Below are 19,872 nucleotides of genomic sequence, written 5' to 3' on the forward strand. Positions count from 1 at the left end.
ATTAGCGCAACTGAAAGATATCACTGCACTCTAAGGGAAAGGAAGGTCTTCTAGTACTAACCCAGCAGCATGGCACAGGCCTTGAGCCAGCTGAGGAAGTTGCTGCGATGCCCCTTCCCCAGCCATCTGCCCTTTGCCGTGCACTGCCCCCTCCCTGTGCCAGTGTTTGTGCAGCTGCATATCCCGCTGCGTTAACAGAGCCTGCACCAAGCCAGATCAGCACAGGGAAAAGAACTGGGTCCTTCTGAAGTGTAATCAGTTCCCTGACTCAGTTCACTGCAAGGCCGCACAAATGCTTTTGTTGGCCTTGTGGTGCAAGGAACAAGATAGGAGGCAGGGAGAAGATATGTGTTTCCCAGGCATGTGTACCAATCTCTGCTGCAGGGTGTGTTTGGATTGCTTGTGAATTACAGAATATTGTGTTTCTGCTCCTGCCAGACAAGGTAATGTTGGCTTCTTATGGTATCTGAGACATTCAGTCTTGTTTGTTACATTTTCTGAAAAAAATGGAGGAAATCAGTATCTGTAGGAAGATAGGTCATACATCAGCTTCACAGATCCCCAAAGCTTCCATGAGCTCCAGGAGTCCCTGACACCCAGGTGTTTGCCTGGGCACTGAAGCACTGCCGGGGTCTGTTAGTGCTGGGCAGGCCCAAAGGGGCGTGAGGGACAGTTGCCAGCCACCCACAGAGAGAGAGAGACTCCCGTTCTTCCTCTTTCTTGGTCAACTGAAGATGCATATAGCCATTTCCTTCATGCCCCACAGCGTTAGGGAAGACAGGGGACTTCACGTTGTTCCTTGTTTTCACATTGAAGGAAGGGTTTTATTATAACACTGCTGCCTGGGACATCTCTGGGTAGAACCCAGAAGAAAGTGTCACTGTAGACACTTGAATGGATCCCCCTTTGTACACATGTTCCTGGGACCTGCATTTCCCCAGCCCCTTTGGAGTCATTCCCCTGTGCCAGCGCCAGGGATGTTACTGCCCCTCCAGACTAGTCTGCACTGCTCCTTGTCACTGGTTCTGGTGGAGGAAGAAATACAGAGAGGCTTTTTATCAGTGACCCCCTTTCCAAGGTTTCCTGCTGACCCCAGCTAGGACTGCTTCTGCGTTCAGTCGATCTTAGCAGATCTGCTGGATTACACCTGGGACCAAATGGCAAGTACTCTCAGTAGGTCAACCCCCGCTACAAACACCCGCATGAGGCCTCCCACAGCCGCTCAGCACCGTGGCTCTCAGCTGCTCCGCTCATCTCACTAGCCACAGCATGTGCCTGGAAGCAAAAGGTAAACCCCTGGTTCTGCAGGAGACGGTCAAGGGTTTGCAGAGCTTCCTGGTGTTGTAGTTCAGACATGTTGCTACTCACGTGCTGTGCCTGGTCTGAATCCATATTCTCATGCTAATGGACATTTTCGTTGATTGTAGCTAATGAAAGATGCAGCATTAAAGAAAAGGAAGTCCCTTAATCCCGTCTTTGGCACCTTGATGAAGAAACTGCAGGACACAAGCAATGCTGTACAACAGGTGGCAGTGAGAGGCCTGGGCAGTGTGGTCAGCAGAGCACCAGAGGGAGTTCTTCCCTGCAGCATGTTTAGATGCCCTGCACAAATCCTGCCACCCTGCCCACTGCAAGGTCTGCTCTTCCCTTCTGTGTCTCCATCGCTTTAGGCAGAGGTTTCCCAGTGCCACACTCCAGCTACAGGGGAGGGGAGGAGAAATCAAGTCAGGAGAACTCAAGGCTATTTTTCTGTGCCTTGCCCTAACTTGAGCCCTGCTCAACCTCACAGGCCAGTGAAGGTGCATTTACCAGCAGAAGAGCTGAATGGACGGCAGAGGCTGGAATTAGTATCTTGCCCAAAAAAACCCCCAAAACTGTTAAGTGTATTTCAAGAGAAGCACAGAGCAACAGCAAGCAACCCTGGGGTTTGCACCACCTGTTCCCCATCCTGGGCTTTCCTGTCACAACACTAACATTTACTTGGCCCAGGCTGGATTGGTCACTGGCAGCTCTGAGAAAAGCAGCTCCTTTGTCAGTTCTCCCGATCAGTCGATCTTTGTTAAACATTCGTTGCAGCTGCCAGTCCTGTGAACTGTGGGCTCCAAACCTGCCTGGGAAGGGCTTCAGTTTCTCAAGCTGCTACAATCAATTCAGTGCTGTCTGCATCCCGTAGCTCCCCACACACTACCTGTCTTACCCGGGCGTATTTCCTCCCTTCATGTAGATATTTTGTTCTTGGCAGAGAGCTTTGTCCATCTCCCAGCTCAACCTGCCCTGCTTGAGCATGAAAGCAGGGAGCAGGGCAGTCAGAGAGAGGAGATCTAGTGCTCAGAGACTGACCTACTTCGTTGCTTATCTGCTAGATGCAGAATACTGACCTTTGCCAGGAGAAGAGGTGCCCAGCCACAGGGGGATAGTCCCTTGTCTCTGAAAAGCCATGACAGCCTGGTCCAGTGCTCCCTGGCCGTGCACACAGGCCAGCGCTGGACAACAGGAGTGGCCTGTGCTCCGCAGAGGTGATGGGGACACAGCTTTCCAGTGGGCAGTGTCGCTCAGCACCGCTCTGCTGTGCTCACCACACTGGGTACAGCTCCCTGTGGCCAGGGCATAGGCTTGAGGCACAGGAGATGTGGCCCTACACTGAGCCCTCTCTGGGGAAGCTCTCACTAGATAGGTCTAGGCCTAGAAACAGCCTTTGACGAAGGGAGAAGATCTTGCCCAGGGAAGTCGGACACACCGGCTGTTTAGCACCAGCTAGCCAAGAGGGACGGGTGCGTAAGACACAACAGCAGGAAGGCGATCCCACACCAGCGCTGGGAGCCCTCCTGCTTCAAACAGCCTCAGTTTGGCAGCAAACCCCAGGGCCCGACCCCACTGCTGGTGGGGAGCGCTGCTAGGGAACAGGCACCCCCAGCCTCTTGCGTCCCTCAGACTAGTCCAGGACAAGAAGCGAAAACAGATACCGCAAGCAAAGCGGGATTTCCTTAAACCGTGACCCAGATACAGTTCCTTTCGCTCACGTTTGTTATAGGTGTTTGAGCTTGTTTGTGCCTGTTGGGCTTTCCCGTGGGTTGAGCGCTATCCAGGTGCCTGCCTGTGCAGCACAGCACCCTGCTCACATCACACCTCTCTGGAAAACACCCCTCTCCACCTACTCGATCAATAGATCCTTAGAGGTACTTCAGGAATCATCTTGCCTCCACTCTGAGCCCTCCCGGCCAGACGTGCCAGACACAGCTGCCCCTCCGGGAGCTGAGTGCTCCTGCCCCCAAGGTGGGAGCACTGTTTAGACCTGTTCAGTTGCCACTTCTGGGCACGCACTCAACATTTCCTCCCGCTTCGGTGTCCTCCTGTGCTCTGTGTGTTGGCAGGGTGGGGCTCCTCACCGAGGCTGACGTCTGAGCGCTCCTGACTCTGTTGTACCGACCCAGCATTACCTGTGCTGACCAAAGACCCTCGAGAGGAAATGACAGCAGTAGGAAGAACACCGCTCTCTCTCAAGCGAGAGTTCCCAGTTCAGGCTCCCAGCCCACACAAACGCAAACCTACCTCCCCTGTCAGAGAAGGAAAGGAGAGCTCTGCTCCTGCTGAAACCCCTCTGACCCATCCCAGTTCCCCCTTCGCTCATCCCACAGCACACAGGATCTGAACCAACTGTGTACCTCTTGCACCCTGTGCAGAGCAGCCCAGGGGTGCGCCAGCCTCCCTGGTAACACGCGCGGAGTTTGTGCTGTCACTGACAGGCACAGGAGCAGATCCTGTTTTAACTCTTCTTTTCTCTAAGGAGCTGCACCCCTGAGATGGCCAGCTGGGGATGGCAACACATCTTAAGGACCCCCCCCCCCAAAACCAGCGTCTCACTGTGACAAGAGGCATCTGCCTTGTGCCCACCCTCTCCCACAGGTAACCGCACCGTCCCCATAAACACAGGCATGGATAAGCAATGAGCGCTGCAGAACTGTGCCCAGACAAACCCCTTGCCCTGGAGACAGTCGCAATTTCAGGGCGTAAAAGGTGACACCTGTCCCTTTCACCCCTGTCCCCCTCTTCTGCCTGTGCAATGTTTCTTAGGTTTTGGGGCTGGGTCTGTGCTGCAAATTCTGCAGTTCAGACTCCTCCGTGGTCACCAGAAACAGCAAAGTATGAAACCCTGCTGTAAAACCCTAAAGGTCACGACTGACCAGCTGGGATTAAAATAGGATTTAATTTGTTTGTTTGTTTGTTTGTTTAAAGGATTAAACTGGGAGCCTCTCCCTGCCCATCCTGAAGCCCAGCTCCAGGGCCACGGGGAAGGCCAGGGCTGGGGATGGGGCAGTTGGGCCCCGCCACCCCGAGGGCACCCAAGCCCCTCGCCCTGTGCTGGGACCCCACGTTATCTGCTTTAGGAGAGCTGCTGAGCCGGGGGCAGCAGCCCAAGGAGCCCCCAAGGGGGCTGCAAACACCCCGAGGAGGCCTTGTCACACCCATGGCACCCGCTGCGTGGAGGTGCCTGCGCTGGGCACACTCCTGGCTTTCGGGCCTGCACTGATACCCCGGGAGCCAGAGGCCCTGTGTGGTGAGGGCCTCCCCGAGGTCGGCTTTCAGGAGGCACCCGCGGTCACCCTGTGCCACCTGCCTACCCAAACTGGTCTGACAGAAACCGAGCCCGCCACCAGCTGCCGCGTAACAGCCGTCGCCAGGCGGGTGTTGGGGCCAGGCGCCTCCCGCAGCGCTGGCAGCTGACACCCACAGAGAGGGGCACCCTCCCAGCCCCCCCGCAAAAAGTGGCACCCCGTCGGGAGATGGGGAGAAGCCCACCAGGGGAGGGAGGTCAGGAGAAGGCATAAAAAGCCTGGCGAGGCTTCATTCAGCTAAATGGATGCCTCCCATGTGGCCCAGGGCACTGATGTTACCACCCAAAAAAAACCCCACTGGTGACACAGGAGGTGGCAGGGAATGTCCCCAGCCTGTCCTACTACCCCACGGGGACATGCCATCGCAGAGCTGCATCTGCTCCCGCCACTTGAGAACAACCTGCCGCCAAGGCCGGAGACAGGCGCTGGGCTTTACTGGCCCGGCACCAGTGGGCTGCCCGCTCTGGGGGCAGCACGGGGGAGAGTGCGGTCCTTGTCCTAACTGTCCTTGTGGCAGGCCTTCAGGACAGCATGCCGTCCTGGAATGGAGAGGAAGGGCAGACCTGGCGCTGCATTTCCAAGTAGGCCACGTCTGTCACATGCAAACCTTGCAGCAAAGCTCACCCCTGACGAGAAGCTGCTCCAGTGGCTTTTGCTCTGCATCCCAGAGGGATAAAGTCCCCCCGTTGGCCTGGATGTAAATATTTTGGTCAGGTTTCCAGAACCTGCCTGCTTTAGCCTCGAGGATCTGGCTAGGACTGATTTCAGCAGATTTTTTCCAGTCTCCCAGCTCCCTGACTTGTTCCGTAAAAAATGCATGACTGTCTGAATCTCCAGAAGGATTTTTGGAAGGTGCTCGCTCTTCTTTGCGTTCCTCTGGCGTTCCAGGAGGAAAGAGCAGATCGGCTCGTCTCCTCCAGCCTCTTTCCTGCTTTCATGATATCCAGTGCTGGAGCCAGTGTTTTCCTGGGCTGGGTACAGCAGGCGGTTCACACGTGTGATGCCCAGCTGGTTCTCTGCGTGCCGGGGCACGCTCTGCCTACAAGCAAGGGCAGCGCTGTCGAAAAGTCTCCTGGCAAGGAACTGCAAGTATCAGCGCCTGTTTTAGTCACTTCGAAACAATCTGGTTAGAGAAGGAGGGCGGAAGGCTGTACCCCGGGCAGAGATTGCAAATGGAAATACCGATGAGATGACACCGTTCTCTGAGAAGTATTGGAACAACTGGAAGAGCAATAAAACGCCACAGTTTCCATCCGCACGGCTGTATCCCATGGACAGAGAAAAGGTGGGGATCGTTTTGGAAGTCACAAGTGATTCATATCTCTCTGGCCTTGGCCAGTTCTGCCGCTGAGGAAAGACGGGCTGAGCCCTGCTTAGTGAAGCAAAATGAAACTCCACCAGGCAAGAGCGAGGCCGAGACTATTGCTAAGCCTGGGCGGGCAGCGGGCGGCCAGCCCTGCTGCAGCAGCAGCAAGGACAGCGAGGATCCGCCCGTGCCCACCACCTCCCGTTCCCACTGTGCCGCCTGCCCTTCCTCCCGGCCCCCGCGACGCTCCGTGTTGCGTCCCGCTGGCTCTCGGGCTGCAGCTGGCATCGGTATTCCCGAGGAAAACGCGGCAAGGGGACAGTCGCAGAGACGTGGCAGTAGGGGCTCAGCACTGCCCCACGGGCATGTACGATATCATGCTTTTCTGACGAAAGCCTGTTTCGGTATGCAGCGATTCCTGATCTTTCTCATCTCCCGCTGCTATTTTGCCAGTTCTGTGATCAAAAAAACAGTGATTAACTCAACTTCTTGTGTTTTGGGGTGTCCCATAATGGCAATTTTTAGCTGCACCCTGCAGAGCAACTGACCTCCTAAGGTCTCTTGGGACAAGTGGTTTTGGCAGGTAGAAATCTATCTGACTAACTGCAGGAATTATCCTTTTAGTCAGTACTGGCCTGTTAGGAAACTCTTCTGTAACTGAATGGAAGCCAAAAGAATCAGTAAAGCTGTGTTTTCAGCCACTTTTCTCAGATTAGTAGCCAGAAAAAAACAGCACATCATTAAAAAAAAAAAAAAGAAGAAAAAGAAAACCACCGGAAAACAAAGCAGAAGATGACTTTTGCAGTTTTCCTTTGCATTGGTTCGTTCAGAGGAGAAGGGGAGGTTTTGCTCTCTTTGGGGTTGGTTTTCTTGGGGGGAGGATAGTTTCTGAGAAACTTACTTTTTTTTTTTTCTCTCACCTAATTAGAAAAAGGAGAAACACTCTGCTCAGAGCCCAGACAAGAGATGCTGCGTTTAACTGCGATTTACAGGAAGAAAAACATCCCCACAAAATACAGGAGCGAGACGTGTGTGCAAAGAGGCGGTGTGAACGAGTCAGAAAGTCAGGGAACCTGAATTATACTCCTCATGCTCCTCATGGGTCGGCGCTTCCAATCGCTCCTCTTCATCGTTCTTCCATCCCGTCTCCACGGTGCTTCAGTGGGGCAGCGCTTGGGCCGGGATGGCCGTGAGCTGTGTCCCCAGCGCCCCGACAAAGCGGCTCCAGGCGACTTGCCGCTATCATGCAAGTCTTGGATGCTAATTGGGAGCGGGGTCCAGAGGAGCAGGATGCCAACCGCAGCCTGCAGCTGCCGACGCCTCGCTGCATGCTGCAGTGCCGTGCACAGCATGTCAAACACGCGGCACAGCAGCTGCAATATTTTCTCCTGTGGGAAGGAAGATGCCAGGACAGCCCTGGATGCACTCTGCATTTTATTTCTATTTAATCTAACTCTGCTGCCCGAGGGATGTCATCTGGGCCAGGATCTCATCACACCAGGCGAGGTGCAAACTCCAACAGCACAGGGACCGTCTCCCAGGAACAGGAATGGAACCTAAAAGATTTCCGGATCCAAAAAGCATTGGCGTTTGCCAGCCAGGCACCGTCAGATTCACAGCGTGACGTTTGTGCTGTCACTGCAGGACTCCCGGCGGTTCGGAAGCCGTTTCAGTGGCGTGTCTCAGCCTGAAGCGCGGTGCTGCCAGCTCTCCCGGTGCAAGTCTGGGCTGGGTCCGCAGGCGAAGGCAAGAGCTTCTTTCCACATTAAAGACTTTCTCTCCATTGATGGTAACAAACAAGGGAAGAGGGGAACCGTTCCTGTTCCTGCCGGCCAGGTTACTCGCAGGTTGCAAAGCTTGGGGCACATACATGCAGGAAAATAAAAGCTGGCATGCAAACATGAAAACATCTGTTCCGGACCAGACTCTCTTCCCAGCTGTGCCGTCTGCAAGGGTGGCCGGGAGCAGGTGCCTGGGCAGAGCGCCAGCGGAGGGCAGGCAGGTGGTGACACCCACCAGAGCCCTGCTGAGCGTGTGGCAGGATGCAATTCAGGGCCTCCGCCTGTGCCTCGTGCACCGGCTTCAAAATCGAGGCCTGTGCCCCGCTGCAGGGGTCCGCTGCACCCTCGTTCCTCCAGCCACGGCCACCAGAAGCATCCCTTCGGACGCGTCCTGAAACCTGCTTCTCTGCAGCCAGCGCTACCCGCGCTCCGGTTGCTCAGCGCTGGCAGTAAACAGGAGATGTGTCCTTGGCCAGGCGCCTGCCCCAGGCACGCAGGATCAGGTCTTCTCCCCAGAACCTCCTCCGGCAGGGATCAGACAGCACCGCTTGGCCTGTCAGGCAGCGAGGCTACCCGCGCGGTGCAAGTACTCTTGCTCGGTTGACGTCAGCCCGCGAGGAAAATTGGCGTGGGTCTGTCTGCCCTTCAGCACCGATCGCGTCGCCATCCCCTCGCCCTGGCCCCTGTCTCCACTGACGCTACGGAGCCATCCAGTCTTCGGGACGGTTTTGGCTCAGTTGCTGAACGTACGGCAGATTTCTTGGCCGCAGCCACCTCTCCCAAGGGGCAGGGATCCCTGCACCAGGCTCCAGCCGGCTCTTCAGCTGTTTGCTCCCAGCGCCGGTTTTGCTTTCGCGCCGGCAGATAAGCCATTGCAACCCCTCGGTCAGCGTCTCACGAGCCCTTTCTCCAACCCCTCTGATTTTCCAGCATCCTTTTCCAGCATCCTGTGAACTGAAAGACAACCAGCTCCCCCCCTAAAAGGCGCCTCTATTTCAGCTGCCGTCCAATGCACCCTGTCACAGAGCCGGCGGCTCGCAGCTGCTTTCGGCGGGGAGAGCACAGGCTGGCGGCACAGGGGGACGTCCTGCCCCGCTCCCCAGCCCTGCACCGTGCCACCAAGAGCCCCGGAGCGCATACAACCATGCGTTGATCCCTGCCAAGGCGGGCGGGTGCCAAACCTGAATTACCAGCCCCGAGAGCGGCTGCGGATCCCGGGAGCCCTGGCGATTTGCGGCAGGTTTTTCAGGTCCCAACCTGTCACACACACGCGCGCGCACGCACGCAGGTACTTAAGCAGTTGCCGAAGACCTGTGGGGGATTTTTTTTACGCGCTGCCTCCTCCCTGCCAGCTCCAGGTAAGCGCAGGCTTTGATCCGGGGTGCTGGGGTGGCCGTAGGGCCAGGGATGCGCTGGGGGGAGCTCACCCGTGCCCCCGATGCCGGGGCGGCTGGAGCAGCACCCGGCCGGGCTGCGATGGGACAGACGGTCCTTGCCCCGGGGCAGGCAGAGACCCTCGAGCAGGACCCCGGGCCGGGGGGCCACGGCGACCTGCGTGGGCTCCGGCAGCTGCTGTGCTGCTGCCTGCGCTGCTCGCGTCAGACGTTTTCACCTAACAGGCCGAGCGGCCGTCGGCAGGACGCGTGGCAGGTGGCGTCTCCTCGTTTACGGCAGGGTCCCGTTTGTTTTTAACGCCTCCGCCGCGGCTCTGCAGCAGATCGAGGGAGGGCAGCAGGGCCCCTCTGCGTGACGGCCCCCCTCGCTGTTTCGATCCCCGGCGGCAGGAAATAGCTGCGAGCTAAAAGCGGCCGCAGCCGCCTCCAGCCCCTTGGAGGCGCATTTAAACAGCTCGCCGGCCACGCTAACGGGGAGCGGCGCAGCACGGCGCAACCTCCGGAGACGCAGGGACCCCCACGCACACACGCACGGCGATGCCGGCAGGAGCCGTCCGCAGCCCCGGGCACCCGCAGGCACCTGCGAGCTCTGCCCGGGGGCAGCTCTCACGTCGCTCCACCTAAAAGCAGCGTGGTTAGTCAGAGCCGAGCGTGGCTTCCCCAGGGCTTTGGAGCTGGGCTCGTACCGCAGAGCGAGTGTCTCCAGCGCTGTGATTTTGCTGCGGCAGCGCGTCCGGCCTTGCCACCTCTGCCCCGGTGAGTCACCCCCAGCGCGGAGAGACCTGCAGAGCCCCGCAGGACCCCCCCAGGGTTTTGAGGCTTTCCTGCAAGCCGTCGCGCAGCCCCAAGAGGTGAGAACCGCTCTCCCTGCAGGCCCAGGGCGCAGAGGAGGCAAGGAAAAAGCATCGGGCATCGCATGCCAGGCGCCAGGGCACCCTGAGCTGCCGGCGGGTAGGAAGTTCTGCACCCTGCGGGAAAATGCCTTGGGCACCCGGAGATTATCGGGAGAAGAAGCAGCCATGAACATGAAGCAGGAAAGTTGAGTCGCGCGTTTCTTATGCAAATCCATGCACATACGTTAATGCCCGTTAGCGCAGCACGCTGCAAACGATGGTTCATGAGCTGCTGGGCCCTGCTGCTGATGGCGGTCCAGCCAGATGCGTCCTCCGGAGGCGAYGGGTGATGCAGGAGCGGCGGACTTCTCCTGTCCCCTTCCTCCCCGACGCCTGGGAAGCAGCGGTGGCGAGGCGCCGCGGGCAAGGCCGGCTCGCCCCGTCGTGCCCGAGGGCTAGGGACRGCCTTGCCCAGTCGGGCGCGGGGGGGGCGGGCGCGCCGCCCACCAGCACGCGCCGTGGCGCTGGAAGGYGCTCCAGCCTTGTGCAATGGCCGTGCTACTACCCCTGGTTAAGTGACTCAAGCAGACGAGGCCGTTTCACAACCAGCCCGCATCTATTTATAAGCCCCTACGCGGCTGCCAGAGGATCCGTTTATTGCTCAAAGCAGCCTGCTGCAGGCAAGGCTYGGAGAGGCATTGCTTTTTGGGGTGAAGCTCTCGAAGGAGGGGGTCTCCCCAGCCCGCTGGCTCCCTGCAGGCTGCGGAGCAATTTCGGAGCTGAGCCCCTCTCCCAGTGGTGCTGCCGGGAAGCGAGTGCCCCGGGGCAGTCGGGTTTAAAGCTCTGCAGTTGGGGCGCAGCACGACGGAGGCGCATGGGCYGCATCCCGGGGACGGCAGGGTTCGGGATCGCAGCCGGGGAAGGGAGCAGGGGGCCCAGAGGGTCCCCGCCACCGGGGAGCCTGCAACGAACGGTCCGGCGATGCACRGGAGCAACGTGACCGGCTGTGTCTCCCGACACCTGGCAATGCCAAATACCAGTAAAAGCAAAGCAGCCCACCCACTCACCACCAGCCTTGCTGGCGTCGGGCCGTGCCGCGGAGGAGGCGACCAAGATGTCGATCAGGAGGGGGACTGAGGCGACCGCCGGCTCCGAGACCGCGTTCCCAACGCATCCTGCATCCTTCAGCTTGCGAGGCGCCTACGCAAGCCCTGCTGGTGGCCAGGGAGACAAAAAAAAMCACACACTGATTTCACCAGGCTGTGTGCCAGGCCCTGTCCCCTGCCCCAGAGAAGAAGTAATGGTTTCAATTAATTAAGAAATCCCCCCCACCATGTGCCCATTGCCGTGACATCACCCCCAAGTGACGTCCGGGCCTAAATACGGCTGTAAACAGGAATTGTCCCCRCGGGAGTCATGCTGGCTATAAATACGGCAGCGGGGGGCCGCCGAGCTGAGGACAGGCTGCGTTTTCCTGCCCGCTGGGGATGGTGAGACGGCTCAGCCAGGCGCTGCTGGGCTCGCGGCTGCCGCGGCGGGGAAACTGAGGCAGGGGCGGCCGGCGGGGGCCGGGGCTCCCGGCGGTGCCCCTTGGCGCGCGTTTGGGATGGGGGTCGCGCTCTGCCGCAGCAGCAGGGAGCTGGCGGGGATGGGAATGCTCCGGGTGCAGGCAGTAACCCCGGCCCCTCTGCCCCCCAGCGCCCGGCCCGTAGCCCTGCCCCGGGAGGAGATGGCCACGGAGCAGCCRGTGACGCCCACGGAGGAGCAGCTGGAGATCCTGGAGTACAACTTCTGCAAGGTGAACAAGCACCCCGACCCCACCACGCTGTGCCTCATCGCRGCTGAAACGGGGCTCTCCGAGGAGCAGACCCTGGTGAGTGCGCGCCCCTCGGCCCCCAGCCCTGCGCCCCTCCGCAGCCTCCCTGCTTGCACCCCACACTGCACCCCCATAGACCTCCCTGTCTCTGCGCACTCCTCCGGCCCCACACTGCACCCCCATAGACCTCCCTGTCTSTGCGCACTCCTCCGGCCCCACACTGCACCCCCATAGACCTCCCTGTCTCTGCGCACTCCTCCGGCCCCACACTGCACCCCCATAGACCTCCCTGTCTCTGCGCACTCCTCCGGCCCCACACTGCACCCCCATAGACCTCCCTGTCTSTGCGCACTCCTCCGGCCCCACACTGCACCCCCATAGACCTCCCTGTCCCCCACACGCTCCTGCCTCCTGCGTCCTTGAAGCCTCCCCCTCTGCGGTCGCGTGCCCCAGTGCCGAGCAGCAGCTAGCCYGTCCCGGGAACAGTGCTGGTGCTGCTCGTTCCTCCTTAGAAATAGCACTGGACCTTTTTTTCCTGAAGCGAGGACTAAGCACAGGCCAGGACGCCTCTGGAGATACCTTCGCTGACGGCCACGTCTTTCGTTGAATCCAGGGTGCCCCTAGAGATGAAGGTCATGTTAAGGAAGGGATCGAGAGCTGGGCGCTTAGCTGCAAAGTGCCTGCATTGCATATAACGCAGAGAGTCGCCGCTCCTGACATCTGGAGAGCTTTACCGGCTATATATAGCAGCTGTTTTACTACCAGTGCAAATGCAATGCAGAGAGGTAGAGCCAGGCGACAGGACACAGCGGTTCAGGGCAGGAAGTGGAACAGGAGGTCAACCAGGCCGTCGTCCGACTGGACGTGGTCCAAGGCAGTGCTCGCGCAAGAGAGCCGCTTGCGGAGGACATCACGTTTGTACCATTAGGCACCACAATAGCTTCAAAAATAGCCACGAACAAATATAGCAACCAAATGAGCAGCAACAAAGCAAATCACCGGCGTATTCCCAAACAAAAGGCTGAGCTGTGCTTCCGGCACACGTGAATTTTCTCTCTGTTCTTACAGAGGTAATGTGGCTTTAGCCAAGCTGCATTTTATCCCCCATTTCGAGCTGCGGCTGTGTTGAACCGGCATCAGCAGATCCGGGGGCTGGCTTAGCGAGTCCAAGTCGCATAGAGAATAACACAGCCAAGTATATTGCTTGAAGACTAGATCATTTCTAGCCCATTTTTTTTAAAGCTATTTGTCCTTAAATCTACCGAGAGCCACTGTGTTTTGCCTCTCATCCTTTCTGAAGCGGGTTCGCTTTCGGATCCCGTCATTTTTGGTTTCACTGCTCCAGGCATTTAAACAGACACCATCCAGCAGCTGCTTAGCCACCCCCTCATTCTGTTTATAAGAAAAATCTGGATGCACAGCATTAAAACGAGGACCTGCCCGGCCTGCCAAGCTCTGGACCGAGCACGAGAAAGGGGTTTGGAAGAGGTGCCCACGTGGGTCACGGGACCGCCGGGTCAGGAGTTGCTGTCCCGCTGCCTGCGCTGACTGGGAGCAACACAGCAACTCACTGAAAGACAGCAGCGCCGCGTGCTTCCCCCGCCTGGGCCCCCGCGCTGGCTCCGTTTGCTCCTCAGCAAGGTGATTCAGCAGGTCTGTTCAGCCTTGCGCGCTCAGTCCCTCTTTGTTTTTATTTTTGTTTGTTTTCCTCCAGAAATGGTTCAAGCAGCGCCTGGCGGAGTGGAGGAAGTCTGAAGGGCTGCCCTCGGAGAGTGGGTCCGTCAGGGACTAGAGGATGCTGCTCCTGTCCCCATACCTGCCGCAAACGGTGGCAAAACTCTTCAGAGTGGGTTTCCTTGGGTTTCCCCCATCGCAATAGGTTTTGCGATACAAACAAATACCCTGCTATTTAACATAATTTTTATTTAAAGTGTACATAACCAGGAAAAAAGAAAAAAAAAAAGATTATATACAGATACGTGTATGTATAGAGCTTTCGATGGCTGCATAACCTGTCAAGCAATTCACATCATTAACAGTGGCTGCAGAGGGCCAGGCAGTCTCATGCCCGTGTCCTGGCCTCGCAGAAAAGCTACCATGAAAGGTCCAAATATAGGAGTGGGGAAAAAAAAAAAAAAAGAAGGCTTTCCTTGCCTTATGATCCCCAGATACAGAGTATGTGGGCTAGCTTTAACATCCAGAGCAGAGGCCACCTGGAAAACCAGAAGTGACATCAGCGTGATCTTGGTTGGCTCCAGGTGCAAACGGTAGCTCTAAGATATTGGCAAACCGATTGCCTACATGGTAACCAGYCCGAGCCAAGACCCCTTGAATGCACCTCTCACATCTCTGTTAAATGTCACYGAAGGGAAAGAACTGGTCGGGTTTTTTCTGGTGCATTAATAAAATGCAAAGTTTTCTGGCTGAGAGGAGCYGTGTTGTGTCCTTGCCTGCGCTCCGTGTCCCAGCGGCAGGAGACGAACACCTCTGGAAGGGCAGCGCTTCTCCAAAGTGGCCTCAGCAGGCACCGCAACGACGCGGGCAGGGAGCCACACTGGCACCTTTCCAGCCACCTACAAGCCGTGGCGATGTGGCCATGCTGGAGCTCTTGCGCAAAGTCCAAACTCTCCCCCTCTTCCTTGTACAGGCCGGTGCATGGGCAAAAAAAAGGAACCGGCACCATTACCCAGTGACCTTACCTCGTTCAGAAAAATCCTCTGCTTGGTGGCTTAGCGGAGCAATTAGTGGATCCTCTGATTAATCCTCTCCTGGTTTGTGGTCAGCTGCCTCTGTTCCTTGAGCGGAAGAAGATTAAGATACATTGACTGGCACCAAAACTGCCACGTGCTTGGGAAAGTCTGTATTTTTGCTTGTTCTTCTCCTTCAGTGGTACTTTCATTTATGCCTTTTCTCCCGTATTGGCAAGCATCTCTCTTGCCTCAGTATCTCCAGCCCAGCGCCAATGGTTGGGTGGCCAGTGCAAAACACACCAAACTCATAGGAACCATGGAAATGATCTCCCCTGTGCTGGGTCCCACGCTGGAGGCACACACAGCCTGCGCTGCCCCCCAGCAGTCCGGCTGCCAAACTGACTTACCCTCAGGCTTGACCGGAGCTCAGGGTTTGGTTTGCAGAGTCTGGCACCAATACCTGTTTCCTTCTTAGCCTTTGCAGCAGGCCTCCTCCTCCCTTATGCTGAGGGGTGCTCTGCTTTTTTGGGGTTGGACTCCAAAAACTCCAATGCAAAGCTCAAATCTTCTGCCCCACGTCACACAACTGCGCATCTGAACCACGCAGGCTCAACCAGCCTGCAAAGTTGGTATCGAAGAGGCATGCAAAGCAAAACACTGGGTCTGCCCATTCCCTGGGCCTTCAAGAAAACGGGGCCCAAAAGCCATGCTGACCCCACGCTCGTCCCCCCCGCACCATTTCCAAACTCTTAACCTTTGCACCTTGTCAAGTCCAGCCCTGGATCTTCATTCTGCAGCCTTCTGTGTCTCTATTTCTGCCGCAAGCGTGAAACTCTGCGTGTCACTAGTAAGATCTCTAAACTTTAGCAAACGTTTTGAAACCCAAGGCCGGGAGTTGTGTTGCATCAGCCTCCTGCGCCCTGTTGGCTTCGCTCTGTCACGTTTCTGCATGTGAAAGAACAGGTCCCGTGCTGCCTTCCCCCAGCAGCACCGTTATTTCATTACGTCTTTGACTAACCCGAAACAACAAGAGTGGTTAACCCCAAACATAACTGCTCCCCGGCAGAGAGGCTGCCCACATCAGGCCAAATTCCACTCTTTTCCTCTGCTATTTTGCTCTTAAGGAAGGACGATTTTATTTAACTCCCCAGATAAGCCTGGTAAGAGGGAGCTGCTCACAAGAAGGCGTTCCTGCGGGGTGCTGCCCCTGTGCTGCGCTCCAGGAGGTTTTCCGGCCACAGTCCAGCCCRGAGGTCGATCTCAGCTGTCCGGAGCGGGACACGTTTCCACAGGAGCTCAGTGCTTAACGGGGCGAGCCAGATCCCGGAGCCGAGCGGAGCACGTCACCTTCTTAGCAGTCTCCTTCACTGTGAACGCCTCGGGGTTGAACTGAGTCAAGCCCATAGGAAGCCTGGGGGAGCGATGACGGAGCAGGTCGGGTCGGACCGTGGCGGGGCCGGCTCTCGAAGCCGCCCGCCGGCTGTCACACCTCCGCTTGAGCCCTGCCGGCAGCGGAGGACAGCAGCGGTCCTGCCTCCTCCGCTGTCACCAGGACACGGGGAGAGAAGGCCACTGCCTCTCGCCGATGCTCTTCAAACTACAGTTCATGTAGCACTGACGCATCCAGCCTGGCCAAGGCCGCGGCGTCCGTAACCCACGTCTCCACCTACGCGGGTTCGGGGTGGCCATGGAGGGACGTACGCGTTCGCAGCAGCACTGGCCCCCCAAGAAGGCTCTGCCACCCCGTGGCCGTGGCATCCCGGGATGGTCCCCTACGGCATGAACGCTCAGCACCCTTCCTTCCCGCACGTGCAAGAGAGAGCACGCTTGTCCTCCCAAGACCCATCACCTCTTCTTTCACCCCGACCATGGGGTAACTTCAGCCCTAACTGGACCTGCGTGTCTCAGTCAACGCTACTGTTGCCCCCAGCTGTCGCCCACTCGCTGCCAGGAGAGGAAGGTGGTAATGAGAGCCTGGAAAAGTGCGGAGAAAGATTTCTTCCAGAGCAGAGAAATACCCTTCGTACCCTTCCTCCTGGCTGAATCCAAGAATTTCCTTGCTAAGGAGAAACGCTCAGATTTCGGGGAACTGCATTCCTACAGCAGGAGGGATTGCTGCACCAGCGTGGGACTCCTCGCCCTCCTTTTCACAGCACTGCTGATGCCAAGGCCCACTCCAGCACCTCCTCCCAGATCTCCCAGCTCAGCGACCGAAGCCAGAAAACTTGGCCTTTGCCATGGAAATGAGTGCAATCTGAGGTTGCTCCAAGCCCTTTCCCCCTGCCGAAGCCGTGACCCGCCTAAAAGCAGCAAGTTCAGAAATACGTCTCTAAATTAGGCTTCTTGTGAACCAGTATTAAAAAATATGTATRTATATGTATATGTACTGCTTGCAGGCTCATCCCCCACGTGTCCGCAGCTTGGAGCGTGGCTGCTCAGCTCCAGGCCTGGCTGCACTCCCTGGACAGGCTGTTCCCACCAGCTCTCTCCACTTTCCCAGACTGCTTTATCAGGGGATGCAGCCCAGGTCCCTCCCTTGGCTGCTATCCCGGGCTGCTCCGGCCTCTCTGCTTTCTATCTCTCCCCAGGGAGCTTTTGCAAGAGCGGCAGCATCTCACTCCAAAAAGGCAGCTGCCCTTGGCATCGCAAACCCCGGGAGAACCGGTCGGCTTCTCCCCACCGTGGCGCGCCCAGGGCGCGTCCGGGCGGCGGGATGCAGGGTGCAAAGGCTCAGGCCGCCGCGCTGCATCGCCTCGCCTCACCTCTCTGGCCGGCAGGAAGGCAGGGGACAGCGCCTCGGGCCGGGCGAGTCGCAGGACGCGCGGGGACGCCTCGCAGCTCAGCGCACCCGGTGGCACGGGCCACTTGGGCAACCGGCGGCSTCTGGAAGCAGAGAGCCACAGCGCGGCCGCCGTCCGCGCGAAGAGCGGCAGGTGCAGGGGACGGGCAGCGGCTTTGCRGCTGCTTTCGGGGCTGCTGCCAGCCCAAGCTGGGGAACTCTTCCCTGCGTGGTGGCCAGAACCGCCACCAGCAAGGTGGAGTCATCCTGGAGCRGCTGATGAAGCAGCTCTTTCACCACAGGCAGCCGGGCACCATCAGCCGAATCYACGAGGACGCGGATGAGCGGCAGCAGCATCGCTTCGGGCAGGTACATCCTCCGGTGGGAACGCAGCGACTCGCTGTGCCCGGCTGGAAGCGAAGACAGCAGCGYGCTGTAATCAAAGCAGCACTGCTCCCGGGGTGCAGTCAGCGGCCCCGGGCTGAAAACCCAGGGTTACTGCGCGTGAGACTGGAAATCGCTTTATTTTCCCCAAACAAGTCCCATGCGAACATACGTGCATGCTCAGAAACATTTTTTTTTTAATCTTTCCATTTTAGGCTCTTATTTTGAGAGGATTCTGGGCTCGGTTTCCTTATTGTTGTTTATTGCCTCATTGGTTCTGACTCKAGAGCTAGAAAAGAAGGGAGATGGGGAAGAAGCTCAGCATACGGAAAGAACACGTGGGAATGTCCTCACACAACCTGTCTCCACATCCTCAAGACAAGGCAGACCCACAATTTCCGAGGGCGAAATGCAGTGCTGGGGTGAGGYGGGAGGGGCTCCGTTCCAGAGCATCGGATCTGGGTGACACCAGGGACTCRTCCAAAGCTCCCGCAGCTCTCACACTGCCAATAACCGAAGGTGCTTCAGAAGAGAGAAAAACCAAGTCCCAGCAGACTCTCTGAGTAAGCCCTCAGCGATGGGAGAAGTCTTTGCACAGGGTGCATTTCTACCCGACCTCTTCTCTGCTGGAGATGAAGGAAAGCGAACCACCTTCAAAACAGGGCTGACGGCGAAGCCCTGTGGCGAAGCCATATACAGCAGGTTGCCCGAGACTGTCGTTCCCATCTGGGAACAAAGAGAGTTTGGCAGCTGGTTGAGTGTAACAGGGAGCAGGAACAGCTCATAATATTTTTATAATATTTTAAGTATGCTTCAGCTCCCCAGGTCCGCTCCCTTCCTTCCATACAGCGAAGGTTCGGGGGGACGAGGTACATCGCAGAGCAACTCGCTAAAGAGTACTGAGGTGCTCAAAAGTCACGGRCGAGTCCCCCAAACATGGCAAGTTTTCAAAGCAGTACATCTGAGCTCCCTCTAATTGTCTCCTGCCTCGTCAAGGAGCTCTTTCCAAGCCCATCTCTCACTGCCCTTGCTGAATTCAATGTGTTTGTTGTGCTTCCAATCATCTTTGCTTTCACTTAAATCCAAGCCTGCCTCTTTTCCAGAGCCCTGGCAGAACTGCAGGCTGCCGCTGGGAAGGAGCCAAAGGGCTGTGACCGGCACGTCACACATGGGACGGGCACTCCTGATGCCGTCCTGCGATGTTTCGGAGGCTCACCACCACCCCCTTTCTTCAGTGCATTCTCGCATAGCATAACCCAGGGCTCAGCAACCTCAAAGGGAGCGTTTTTCTTTCCCAAACCAGGAGGAACTCAGCAGAAGCCAGGAGCCCCTGGSCCTTGCGGAGGCAGGACACCACCCCCCTTAGCTATCTCATGGTACAAAGACTTCCATCCGCCCAGGCCAGCAAAACAAAACCCTGCAGTCCGCTGAGCGTGTTGYGCCACGTGATCGCAGCGTAGGCTGCTAACCCCTGGACTGAGCAACGCTACGGACCAGGTCAGTAACCGGATTAGAGCCATGCACGGACTTACCTGAAACCGGCCTGAGACATTTCATGCACACAGGTCAGTCTGCAGCCACCACATCTCAGTCACTACCAACCTGGAGCGGGGAGGGAAGGGCGACTCAGAAACAAGAGGTCCTGCCAGGGTCGCACAGCGCCGAGCCCGGACGATCCCCAGGCAGGGACAGAGAAACACCGTGGGCTCAGCTTCTCTCCTGCTCCTGGCTTTCGTCAGACGTGAACGCCAAGGAGCAGCYGTGCAGCACGCAGTGGCTGTGGACCACCACGCAGGGACACCTCTGCTTTGGGCTGGTTTCACACAGCTGGGTCTGGTAACCTTCTCTCCCTCCCTCAGAGCAGACTCGCTGCATGAGCACAGACCCTCCTTGACACCACGACACCGTCTCCTCCGAGGAAGCAGGACCCTAAGGGTGGAAAACYGCTGCCGTCGAATCACCCGGAGCAGGGCACGAGTGAAAATGAAGGTTTTTAAGCATGAGCCGGACTCCCAGAGGCAGGGCGGCAGCCTTTCTCCTGTCTCTCCAGGAGTCCCACCGCAGACTCCTCGACATGGAGGTGGACAGCAGCGGCAGTGCAGTGCCGCGTCCACCCCCCCCCCCTCCCCTTGTGCACGCACCTGCACCCCCAGGCGCAACCCCAGAGGTTGTGGAGTCTCCATCCTTGGAGATATTCAAAAGCCGTCTGGACCTGGTCCCAGGCAACGTGCTCTAGGTGACGCTGCTTGAGCAGGGGGGTTGGACTAGATAATCCC

At 57.7% G+C, this 19,872-nt stretch overlaps 1 protein-coding gene and 1 long non-coding RNA gene across 4 annotated transcripts; one reads left to right on the forward strand and one right to left on the reverse strand.

Annotated features, from left to right (window-relative positions):
* The first annotated feature begins 9,266 nt into the window (after window positions 1-9,266).
* On the forward strand, window positions 9,267-17,289 carry HOPX (HOP homeobox). 2 transcript variants are annotated; one of them, XM_026082121.1, is made up of 3 exons: window positions 9,267-9,945; window positions 11,626-11,800; window positions 13,458-17,289. In XM_026082121.1, the coding sequence occupies exons 2-3, from the start codon at window positions 11,657-11,659 to the stop codon at window positions 13,533-13,535; spliced, it is 222 nt and encodes a 73-aa protein (XP_025937906.1). In that variant the 5' UTR covers window positions 9,267-9,945; window positions 11,626-11,656; the 3' UTR covers window positions 13,536-17,289. The 2 variants fall into 2 exon arrangements, with proteins under 2 accessions (XP_025937906.1, XP_025937904.1); XM_026082119.1 differs by lacking the exon at window positions 9,267-9,945 and adding an exon at window positions 11,201-11,417.
* Window positions 17,290-17,674: 385 nt separating this feature from the next.
* Window positions 17,675-19,831, reverse strand: LOC112973808. Of its 2 annotated transcripts, XR_003256073.1 has the most exons (3): window positions 19,738-19,831; window positions 19,129-19,525; window positions 17,675-18,322 (listed from the first exon to the last, which is right to left on the reverse strand). It is a non-coding gene; the product is annotated as an uncharacterized LOC112973808 (long non-coding RNA). The 2 variants fall into 2 exon arrangements; XR_003256072.1 differs by lacking the exon at window positions 19,738-19,831 and having other exon boundaries at window positions 19,129-19,710.
* Window positions 19,832-19,872: the final 41 nt, after the last annotated feature.

The sequence above is a fragment of the Apteryx rowi genome, unplaced genomic scaffold, assembly GCF_003343035.1.
Source record: "Apteryx rowi isolate R43461 unplaced genomic scaffold, aptRow1 scaffold_567, whole genome shotgun sequence".
NCBI lineage: Eukaryota > Metazoa > Chordata > Aves > Apterygiformes > Apterygidae > Apteryx > Apteryx rowi.